The sequence below is a fragment of the Lagopus leucura genome, unplaced genomic scaffold, assembly GCF_019238085.1.
Source record: "Lagopus leucura isolate 7727_CA_CO unplaced genomic scaffold, USGS_WTPT01 Super-Scaffold_1, whole genome shotgun sequence".
In the NCBI taxonomy this organism is placed as follows: Eukaryota; Metazoa; Chordata; class Aves; order Galliformes; family Phasianidae; genus Lagopus; species Lagopus leucura.
In genome coordinates this window covers 137,112-148,045 of record NW_024962250.1, presented here as the reverse complement: position 1 = coordinate 148,045, position 10,934 = coordinate 137,112, and the positions used below count along the sequence as shown (strand labels likewise).

Genomic DNA, 10,934 nt, shown 5'->3' with positions numbered 1-10,934 from the left:
TCCTGGCAGGATGAAACAGGCTGTGATTTGACATCAGGCTTGGGGAGGAATTGGTTTCATTTCAGCCCAAACTCTGTGCCAGAGCAAGCAGCATGCATCAAACCACAAACTTGACTTTCTGATGTTGAGCAGGAAGTTCACAGGAGTGCCTTTGCCAAAACCACAGCTGCTGTCAGAGCATTTCAACTCTGAGACAGGTAGTCACTAAAAGACATGAAGCAATTTCAGAGGAAGTGGCTGGGCCAAGAAGGTGGCTGAGTCCTGCCAGGCTCTGAGGAAACCTGGGAGGTCTGCTTCCTAGTGCAGCCCTGATTTAGGCATCATGCTGGTGCCATTCATCATTCTTTCCTATGATGAAAGCTGTGATGGGCAGGGTGACTGGAAAATTTAAGTGGGTTGTGCTTAATCAAGCTAGCTGTTTGTGTAGTGGTACTTCTAGTAATGGGAGAGAAATCAGACCCGTGGGCCTGGTACCATCCCTGGGGGCGATGCCTTGATTGTGGGAGGGTCACAGAGCATTGCTGCTGACCCTAGGAATGAATGGAAATATTGGAAGCTTCATCAAAATACGAACCATGATGAAAAAACTATAAATAGTGAAGAAAATCCCTGGCATCTAAGGTGTGTTTTGGTGTGCTCCCAATCCCAGAGAGCAAACACAGAGATTTCACATATTTTTTCCATTGATTCACCCTAGTTTTCTGCACCTTCAGCTCTGTTCCTTCCCATTCACAGAGGAGGAGGTCCTATCTGGATCTATATTGTGTATCTCAGCTCCAGGTAGTAATTCCTGTGCTCCTCAGGAGGATCAGCCCTGAGCCTATGCAACCAGAGCCTGGCAATGCATATTGGAAGGTACTTTTAGCATTCCAAGGATCTCTTCCAAATCTGATGTGCATGGTATCTGTAACAGCTGTATCTGGTTTTCTGTTTGTTGTTGAATTTCCTTGTTGGCGTGTCCCTGGGGGCAACAATGCTGAGAGCAGCTCCAGCTCATTCCAGAGTGAAAAATAAAAATCTCCCAGCTGTAAGTGACAAAATGCAATGCAAATCTCCAAGCTGTTAGTGATAAGATGTCAAAGTGCAGCTGCAGGGCAGTATCCAGCAGTAATGGCACAGTGCTGCACAGTGCTGTAGCAAGTGAACAGGAAGCCAAGGCGACCGAACAGCACCCACTCAACTACATAGTAAGGCCCAGGACAAAGAGCTGATGTTGTGTGAAAGGATGAGTTGAATCCACCTCTGAGAGATTCCCTCTTTCTAAGCTTGTTGTCAGAGTACCCTGGTGAAAAATATAGCCCCTGCTCTGGGATGGCTCTATCCCTTCCCAAGAGTACTGTGACTCTTCCATCTGAAAATGAGTTTTCTCTCTTACAGTGTTGTAGTGGAGACTCGTTAATGTAAAAATGTGGTACCAAATTATATCTAGGGAAAGTGCAATAATAAGGGGCAGGCCCCTTTGACTTACAGTCAGTGATGCCTCAAGCTATCTTCAGTATCCATAAATAGGCCTCATTTTTTTCCCATTTTTTTCTCCCAAATGTAGGCTCAGCAGAAGACTCAAAATACATTCCTGCAGCCTTTCAGATGGTGCGCAGAGCATCCTTGCTGTGCCAGCAGGGATGGGAGGAACAGTGACCTGGGCCAGGCATTTGCACATGCTCCAGCCCCTGCTTTGCTTCCTCCTGTTGCCCTCCAGCAGCCTCCTGCTCTGTGTTTTCATAAAGCTTCCAGCAACAGGTGAAGGCGCTGTATTCAAATCCCACAAATTCCTTGTCTGATGCCCACCATCTTACCCATGTGTCTGTGCCTCCTGGGAGCACATCAGTGCTCTCAGATACAGGGTTCGATTTTTTTTGGGTGGTCCTGGGTGGAGCCAGGGATCCTTGTTGGGTCCCTTCCAACTTGGGATTTTCTATGAACTCGGGGTCTAGCCTTGGGCCCTCTGCTTTCCCTGAGCAAAGCAGCCACGTTGCAGAGCTGACTGTGCTCCAACACCACTATCAATCATGGTGTCCAGGGCAGAGCCCTCGACACAGTAGTCCAACACAAGGTTTTTGGTGTCTGTCCAGTTGGCCTTCTCCAGCTGCCTTGAAGGAACAAGCCTCCTTCCCTGCAGTTCTCCATGCATCCCCCCATTCTTAAAATCCAGCTATGAAAAGGCTTCAAGTACCCAGAGCAGCAGTGCCAGGGGGAGAGCCCCAGCCCTGTGTGACACGTGTCACTACCTGAGCCACATCCCCACAAGGACAGCATAGCATCCTACCACTGGGGAAGGGGCTGCTCCACCTGAAAGTCCCAAGTCTGGCTCAAGCAAAAATCTTCACGAGCTCAGGCAGTCTCAGGGCAAAGGACTCAAAACATAGCAGACTGCCAGTACTGCTGTCAGGGGAAGGGGCAGGATGGGGAGCAGCCCTGGGGCTGAAATTCAGGCTCCTCCCAGCAATTGGCACCCTCCTGGCAATGAGGAACAGCTGTAAGCAAGCATAGCTTTTCTAGGACTGAACCTGCAAAAATGAGGTAATGACATGCAAGGCATGAAAAGGAGAGCAGCAGTACCCCACCTGCAGCTCTTGTCTGCACAACAGCCTTCAGTTTTGATGCCATTTGTAGATAAAGGCATCGCAGGAAGGAAAACCATCTACTTCCTTACTAAAACTACAAAGCAAATCCGACAGGAGCAAAACCTGCTTAGCTGATTACAAAGCATTTAGAAGTTGTAAAACCCTACCTTGGCACAAATGCGCTGTGTTGGGCTCAGAAAGCAGATTTGGGTTCTGGCTTTCTGCCATCATCTCGTAATTGCAAAGAGTGTCAGCCAAACTAAAAACGTCTCTTGGATGGAAAGAGACCCAAAACAAAGTCAAACAAAGCCCTTTGTAAGTATTGCTGTCCGGATCCTGGCAAGATCCTAGTTCCTTGAGTCCTAATGGCATTCTGGGCTGGTGTAAGCTTATTAATGGCTGTAGAGTACTTAAACAAAATAATTTAAAAAGTAAAATAAGAACTAGACTAGAGCACTGAGTTTGATATTGAGGAAACTGGACCAATATGCATTTTATTACTCATATACTTTCCTCCTTCTCTTCACAGCTTGAACACATATACTGAATGAAGCAGGCTACCAGGTGATTCCCATAAAAGAGATGAAGCCCAACCTGAGCATAAGGTGAGGTCAACGAGCTGAGCTCCCAAAGCCACTGCAGGCTCTGAAGGATGAGCCTGGCTGGGGGCTGTGGGTGCATTGAGGCAGCCCACAATTGGGAGCACTGCCAGTGCCTTCCCAAAAAAGCAAAGGGAGAAAGCAAACTTGGAGCAGTGATCTGAAAAGGCAGCGCTCTTCTGCTTGTGTTTTCATGCCATGCATGCATGTTTTATGGGACTGGGCTCTTGCAAGGGGACTCTGGTTGCTTTCGTTGGTTGACCTGGCAAAGAGCAGGAGGATAAAGACCGATGCCTGTCTCTAAAAGCAGGTTGCATCTCATGGAATTCCTGATGTTGGAAGGGATCTCAAAGGTCATTGAGCTCCAGCCTCCCTGCCATGGCTACAGCTGCCACCACCAGCTCAAGCTGCCCAGGGCCCCACACAACCCAGCCTTGAGCACCCCAGGGATGCTCGTGGCCACCTCAGTGATTCGTGGTGCTTCCGTGATGTGGCAGTGAGGCTGCTTCGTTGTCACCAACCTCTCCTGCATTGTGGAAGACAAAGAGGCTCTGAGCTCAGTTCTGCCAGTTGGCCTTGAGGGCCATTAACAACCAGCCTTAGTCAGGGTTATTTATTCATTAATTTGCTGCAAATGCAGCCCTAAATGGTGGAAATCTCTGTACTAATAGTTGCTCTGGAAGAGATTTGCAGCCATGCACGGTCTTATCTCTAATTACATGTCTGGCTGAACTGCATCTGGCTCCGGGGATGTCTGGTTGTATTTGGCTCCTGGAGCTTCTCTTGAAACCCACTGGGACCCCGGGCTGAGAGCAGTGCCAATTAATACCCACCACAGGGAGAGGCAGCCACGCCGTCTGGCTGTGAGCTGTAGGTGAGGGGGAGTCGTCCCATGGGGAGCAGCAGCCCCAGGCATCCACAGGGATACAGAAATGGGGTCGGTGGGGCTGGGAGGGAGGCAGCTGTGTGAGAACAGTAGGAGAAAATTGAAAGAAATGGGGAAAATACACAAGCAGGCTAGATTTTGAAAGTGCCTCCTTTAAAAAATGTCATACCAGTGTTGTTGCAATGTTTCCAGAGCATCTTTTTTTTTTTTTTTTCCTGAAAGAGCTATTTGCATTTAAAGAAGCTGACTGCAAGTGTGTGGTGTTGGGGGGGGGGGGGGGCACACAAAATACCATATGAAATGAGCAGAGTAACAGTTTTTAAATGGGAACACAGCCCTCACACCACCACCCCTCCCCCAGGCCACCAGGTCTGTGCAGCCTGGGTTCATTGGGGTGAAGGCAGCTGGCTGAGATCACTAATTTGCTCTTATTTTCTCTTCTAGTGACACGTATTTTGCTTCTGTTTTAAGACCTGGGAAGCCCTGGTTCACCCCATCCTACAGGGGTGCTCCCTGGGGCTAGGGGTGCAAGGAGGGCGGCTAGGGACCAGCTGGGGTCACTGCACGGCCAGGTGCCACCTGTCATCCTCCATCCCACACAGTCGTCCCAAGCAGGATGTCCCAATCGCGGGGGCATTGCTCCCCTCTGCCGTCTCTATTGCTCTGCAGCTCTGCATCCTGCTCTCCTGTTGCTCAGAGATGTGGAGGCAGTTGCTAAGAGACACCGAAACGTCAGTATCTGGCCCTCAAGGAAAAAAAAAAAAAAAGAGAAAGAGAGAGACAAGGGAGGACGAGGAGGAGGAGGGGAGGAAGGAGGTGGGGAAAGACCTGCTCTGATTGCCAGGCTCGGCAGCAGCCTTGGCTGCAGGAGCTGCTCACCCAACTTGACGGACCCCCGTCTCACCGCCCGAGCCCAGCGACTGCTGATCTGAGCCCCTCTTGTCTCCAGGCAGCGTGAGTACCCAGGGATCCCGCAGTCCCCCGGCACTATTGGAGGGATTGGCGGCCGTGACAGGGAAGGAGGGCAGCAGGGGCGGTGGTTTCCCCTGCACAGTGGGTGAGATGGGGAAAGAATGGAGCTGGGGAGGGCATGGGCGTGCTGGGTGAGGGAGGAAGGAGCTAAGATGGCCAGGCAGCGGGGGCAGAGCAGGCCGGCAGTGGGGCCGCCGGGGCAAGGGATGCTGTGCGCTGGGAGGGGGCTATCCCTGTGGGGGCTGGCAAAGAAGGCATCCCTGGCAGCAGGCAGAGCATTGAAGGTGGGGACCCCCCTGGCTCTGCTAGGACAAGCCAAGCTGAGCCGGTGGGGCTGGGCCCTCTGTTTGGCTAAAAGCACGGGGGCTGGATGAGGAGGGGCACGGGTTCATGGGGATGGTGTGGACGCCCCATGAGCCACACAGCTCCAGCAGGGCTTGCTGCTAGCTTGGGTTTCTCTCACCCCTCTTTTCTGCAGGCAGCTGCAGGCAGCCCGCACCAGCCCTGTGGGGACGCTCAGTGGGCCCCGAATGTCTCTGGGATGCCCCAAGTGTTGCTTTGCTAACTCAGAGCCTGGGTGTGATCCCAAGTGCTTCCTCCACCACTGCCAGTAGACTTTGCTGGGTGAGCCTTTCCCCGGCTGGGATGGCCACCGCACTGTGACGGCAGAGGATGCTGTCGCGGTGCAGCCGGCAGGCTGTCCCCGCACTGAGGCCGGCTGGCATGGCACACTGCAGGCTCTGAGATGGGCCCGGGGGCAGGCCGCCGGCCCACCATGCTGCTGGGCCCCTGGCTGGTGGCGGTGGTGGCGGTGGTGACGGCGGGCGCCGGTGCAGGCTGCCCGGTGCTGTGTACGTGCCGTGGGCAGGCGGTGGACTGCAGCGGGCAGCGGCTCTTCTCGGTGCCCGCCGAGCTGCCCTTGGACACCGGCAACCTCAGCCTGGCCCACAACCGCATTGCCAGCATCCCGCTGGGCTACCTGGCCTGCTACGCCCAGCTGCGTGTCCTTGACCTGCGCAACAACTCGCTGGCCGCACTGCCCGCCAGGCTGTTCCTGGGCGCCCGCCGCCTCACCCACCTGGACCTCAGCTACAACAACTTCAGCCTGGTGACGGCCGACATGTTCCTGGAGGCCAGCGAGCTGCTGCGCCTCGACCTCAGCCACAACCCCTGGCTGTGCACGGTGCACCCCAGGGCCTTCCGCGGGCTGGCGCAGCTGCGGGAGCTGGACCTCAGCTACGGGGGGCTGTCGGCCCTCAGCCTGGACGCGCTGGAGGGGCTGACGGGGTTGGTGACCCTCCGGATCGGCGGCAACCCCTGGGTGTGCGGCTGCGCGATGGAGCCCTTCCTCAAGTGGCTGAAGAGCCGCATCCAGCTCTGCATGTCAGGTAGGTGGCCCCGGCATCCTCTCCGCGTCCCCACCGGTGGTGTTGCCGGCTGCTAATGTCACTCTCCTGGCAGATTCGCAGCTGGCCAAGTGCCAGGCTCCCCCCGAGGTGAAGGAGGTGCCCCTCTTCTCTCTGACGGAGGAGAGCTTCAAGGCGTGCCACCTCACCCTGACCCTGGATGACTATCTCTTCATCGCCTTCGTGGGCTTCGTGGTCTCCATCGCGTCGGTGGCCACCAACTTCCTGCTGGGCATCACGGCCAACTGCTGTCACCGCTGGAGCAAAGCCAGCGAGGACGAGGAGGTTTAGGTATGGCTGGGGAGGCTGGGACAGGGGCTCACCCCTCTGCCCCCAGCCAACCCAGCCTCCCCTGCTCCCCGCCCCAGCCCCACTATGTGGCGGGGACACTGTGCCTTGTCCTTGTCCCCTCCCACTGTCCCCTGTGCCTGGTTGTTGTGGGGAAACGGGGGAACAGTTCCTCTTCTTTTGCCCTAAAATGGGGGATTTTCACTCTGGCTGGTGCCCCCCAGGACCACTGTCACCACCATGAAGCTGAGCTGAGCTTGAAGCCCCAGCTGCTGGGACAGTGGAGGCGGCAGCAGAGGGGTGCAGGGGAGACCCCAGACCAGGAGCTCGGGGAGACAGAGCAGGGTCTGCAGCCGAAGCAAACCCCATGTGAGAAAGAACCCCAAAAGCAGCACGTGCCTTGGGGGATACTGATGCCCACTGCCTGGGGAGAAAACCACGGAAATCACCGCTTTCAGCCCAAAAACAGCACTGGTAGAGCAAGAGCCTGCAGCCTCCTGTTCCCCAAATCCAGCTTGTTCTCTGCAGCTAAGGGCCAAGCCCAGGACATGGCGCTCATTGGGGACAGCCCCAGGTGCTGGTGACACTTGCCACAACTTGGACATGCAGACAGCACCAGAGCCACAAGCGTTGAAGCCCCGCAAGCATCTCCTTTTACCAGCCAATTCCTGCTCCTTCCCCTTCTCCTCTCAAGTTTTGTGCAGGTTTTGGGCCATACCTGGCACCCAGCCTGGCCAGACAGCTTGGGGAACCATTGTTGGGAGGCAAAAGGAACTCCAAAGAAATGAAAAAAAAGAAGAAAAACCCACAAAGCTACTGGCCTCTCTGTCCAAGCAGGATGGCCACTGCTCTCGTGTGTGTTTTACGCTGTCTTCATGGCCATCCCTGCAGAGAGTAGGGCTGAAGACTGACACTTCCACTCCAGCTGTAAAACTCCCGCAGTCACGTAGCACTTTGCTGCCAAGATATGTTTGCTCCCATCCTTGCCCTCTGGGGGACTCTGCTTGGGACAGCCCCCCCACCCCACCCCTTACACCCTCCCTGGAGCCATTCCTCCTGCCAGACACATCTCAAGGAGGGGCTTCCCGTGAACTGTTCAGTTTTCTCACTGTGTTTCCCGTGCGTGTAGCTGGAGTGTAGATGTGCCATTTATAAACAAACCGACCAAAACAAAACCAAAACAAAACCACAAGAAAAATGGGGAAAAATAAGGCAACTTCTGGCTTGGTGACCCCATTCCCATGCTGAACCGGGAGCCCTGACTGCAGCATGGAGAGAAGGCTGGGTGCACATCACAGCAATCCCTGTGCCATGGATCCATGGCGAGACTGAACCTCTGGCAATGCTGTAGCTCCAGGCTGCACCCCACAAACCCCATGCCTGTAGGAGAGTAGAACCCTCCCGTGTTGTTTCCTGGGATAGGGGCACTTGGAATCCCTTTTTTCCTTCTTTTCTTTCTTTTTGCTAAGTCTTCTCTCTCCCTGCCAAAGCAGCCTCTGAAGACCATGGACAAAACGTGCATTTCCTCCAGCAGTTCCAGACCTCACTTCTGGGCCATAGAGGAGAAAGTGTAAATGCTAAGCTCCCAATATCCATGAATTCAACCAGACCCATTTTCTGCCTTTCTGAAGCAAAAGGGCCTACCTTCACACTTCGCCTTCCTGCACGGTGGGCAGGGGACCGAGGACGTTGATGATCTGCCACTTCTGTCCAACAGCAGTCGGTGCTGGTGCATGACCCTGGATGCTGGGTCCCCACACCACTGTCCCTGTGTCATGGCCATGTCCTGTCCTGCAGCCTGGGGATTGCAGGGCGTGGGGGCCTCCTCCTGTCCTCTTTATCCTTCATCTTTTTCCCTTCCATTCCCTCTTCCCTTCCCTTCTCTCTTTTCTTCTCCTCTTTCTATCACTCTCTCTTTCCTCCTTTTCCCTCTCCTCTCCCCTTCCCCACGCTATGCCAAGCACTGCCAGACGGGGAAGGAGAGGGGGGAAATGCCGAGTTTGAGTCCCCCGGACTTTGTACAGAGCACATTTTATAAACGTGTACTTTTGTAACAGTGAGCACTTTTTCAGAGCTGATCCTCAACAATAAAGAGCACCAGTGCAGCCTGAGTCAAGGCCAGGGTGGGCACATGGGCGTGCGGCAGCGGGGGCACGCAGGGCCAGCCGGGAAGGAGGTGGAAAACAACCTGCAGAAGGCATCAGCCTTGTTTTCTCCTCCCTGTGCTTCCTGTTATTCCTCCGACAGCACCTCCCAGCGTGCAGGGCCCAGCTGTCAGTGATCAGGTCACCGCAGTGTCACCCAGCTCCCTGGGACAGCTGGGCCCCTCAGACAGGGACCACAGGTCTGTTCCTATGTGCTGGGGGCCCAAAGGTCGGGCAGCAGCTGTGCCACGTCCTGTCGGTACACATCGCTCTGGGGACAACGCTGCTGAATGGTGGCAGCCCCAGTGCTGGCATACCTTCCCACTGCCCGCCCCACGGCTATGCGCCTGGTAGGGGGGACTCTGGACAGGACCACCCTATGTGCTGGGGACTGGCAGCACCCAGCTCAGCCACTGCAGGGTGCTGAGTGCTCCTCTGTGGGCCCTCCTGTCCTGCTGTGCCCAGCCAGCCTGCCACTAATATCATCTGCCAACCAGCCACTGCCCATCCATCCTTCCATCCATGCCTCTAGTCCCCCTGCCCATGTACCCACCTCTCTATCCCTCCTTCCACCAGTCTGTCCCTCCCTCCATCCTCCACTCATCCATCCATCCCTCCAGCCATCTGTTTGTCCATCCTTGCATCATTCCCTCACTCCTCCCATCCTCCTAGCAATGAATCTAACCCTAACCCAACTCTCTCATTCCAACCTATTCCCACTCCTTCAAACTCATACCCCCATTACTTCTAAAATATGCCCTTTCAAAGCCTGTAGGTCTTCCCAAGCCCTTTTTTCTCCTAACACAGACCCCAAAGGGCTGCCCAGTGCAGGCACGAATTTTGTGTAGTGGCTTGCAACATTATGTGACAGGGACAAAACAGGGCAAACAATGACCAGAATTTCCCCCTTGCTGTCTCCTCTAGGGCAGAGCAGAGGAAAGCAGACATTTCTCACCTGATAATTATTTTCTTGGCTATTTCTAAGTTCCAAGGTCTGTTGAAACCTCCTCTGCTCGGTGAGTAAGCGCACTTCTGACTAATCCACATTTCCAGCACAAATCAGGGCTGCCCCCACCCCACTGCAGCGCTGGGCCCCCCACCTGGGGCTGCAGGCAAAGCAGAATCCCCTCTGTTCCACCGTTTGCTTTGGGGAGGAAAGCGTGAAAGCGTCAACAAGGAGGTGACTTCAAAGGCAAACCAGGACACCTGGGGACATCAGCCAGCTTAGCGCGCTGTGAGATTATTTTTGCACCCCCGGCGGGACGTGGGGCTGAGCCTCCGAGTTGGAATGAGCTGAGAGGCTCCTGGGGCTGCTGTCCCCATCCCCTCCCATCCCTACTGCTTAATCCATCAGCCCTATCTCACCGCTGCAGCCTGTGCACACATTTGGCTCAACCCCATGTGGAATAACCTTTTTGCCAAAGCCTCATCCATACCGTGCATGACTTGGGGTCCACCAGCCCCCCCCATGCCAGCACCTCCACTGCAGGAGTGGGCTGCAGCGAGCCACAGCATCACATTTTGGGGTGGGCGTCTGACCCAAACCCACTCCACTCCCTGGCACTTCCAAAGAACGCTCCTGGCTGCACCGGGATCCAGCAAGAGCTCCCATCCCCCTCACTGTGTGTCCCTCCATCCCCCTCTATCTTCCCTCCTCATCTTTCCTACACTGCTTTTCCCCCAGCACTGTTGCAGGAAGGCAACACCTTCCTTATCTCCTTCCGACGGTTGGTCCGAGCCCGCTGCCCCTTCCCCCTCTCCGGCCTTGTTTTTCTGAAGTGTCCCTGCATTTCCCCCCAGAGACTCCTCAACTGAACATTTCCCTCCTCCAAGGGAAAGGGAAATCTCCAAAAGCCGGATAGAAAGTCCACAGTTCCCGTCTCCGCTGGCAGGACGCCCTGCATTGATTTCCGCACCCGGACACCCTGCCCGGGAGGAAGCTGCCCCTGCTGGGCTCCGAAACAGAGCCCCAGTGCCCCCCTTCCTTGCCAGTTTATTTAGGGCTGGTGGCAGGAGCTAGGAATGGATGGATGGATGGATGGATGGATGGATGGATGGATGGATGGATGGATGGA

The 10,934-nt window shown here is 55.0% G+C and overlaps 1 protein-coding gene and 1 long non-coding RNA gene across 2 annotated transcripts; both read left to right on the top strand.

Annotated features, from left to right (window-relative positions):
• Positions 1-1,432: 1,432 nt before the first annotated feature.
• Positions 1,433-5,092, top strand: LOC122176771. The gene is made up of 3 exons (XR_006177834.1): positions 1,433-1,740; positions 3,094-3,169; positions 4,494-5,092. It is a non-coding gene; the product is annotated as an uncharacterized LOC122176771 (long non-coding RNA).
• Positions 5,093-5,766: 674 nt separating this feature from the next.
• LRRC55 (leucine rich repeat containing 55) lies at positions 5,767-7,768 on the top strand. Its single transcript, XM_042865650.1, has 3 exons — positions 5,767-6,409; positions 6,483-6,718; positions 6,940-7,768. The coding sequence occupies exons 1-2, from the start codon at positions 5,767-5,769 to the stop codon at positions 6,716-6,718; spliced, it is 879 nt and encodes a 292-aa protein (XP_042721584.1). The 3' UTR covers positions 6,940-7,768.
• Positions 7,769-10,934: the final 3,166 nt, after the last annotated feature.

Bases quoted from the DNA above. Each gene is read 5' to 3' on its own strand.
- LRRC55 (XM_042865650.1), top strand. From the start codon at position 5,767: ATGGGCCCGGGGGCAGGCCGCCGGCCCACCATGCTGCTGGGCCCCTGG. The intron at 6,410-6,482 runs GTAGGTGGCCCC...CTCTCCTGGCAG, and splicing joins CATCCAGCTCTGCATGTCAG to ATTCGCAGCTGGCCAAGTGC.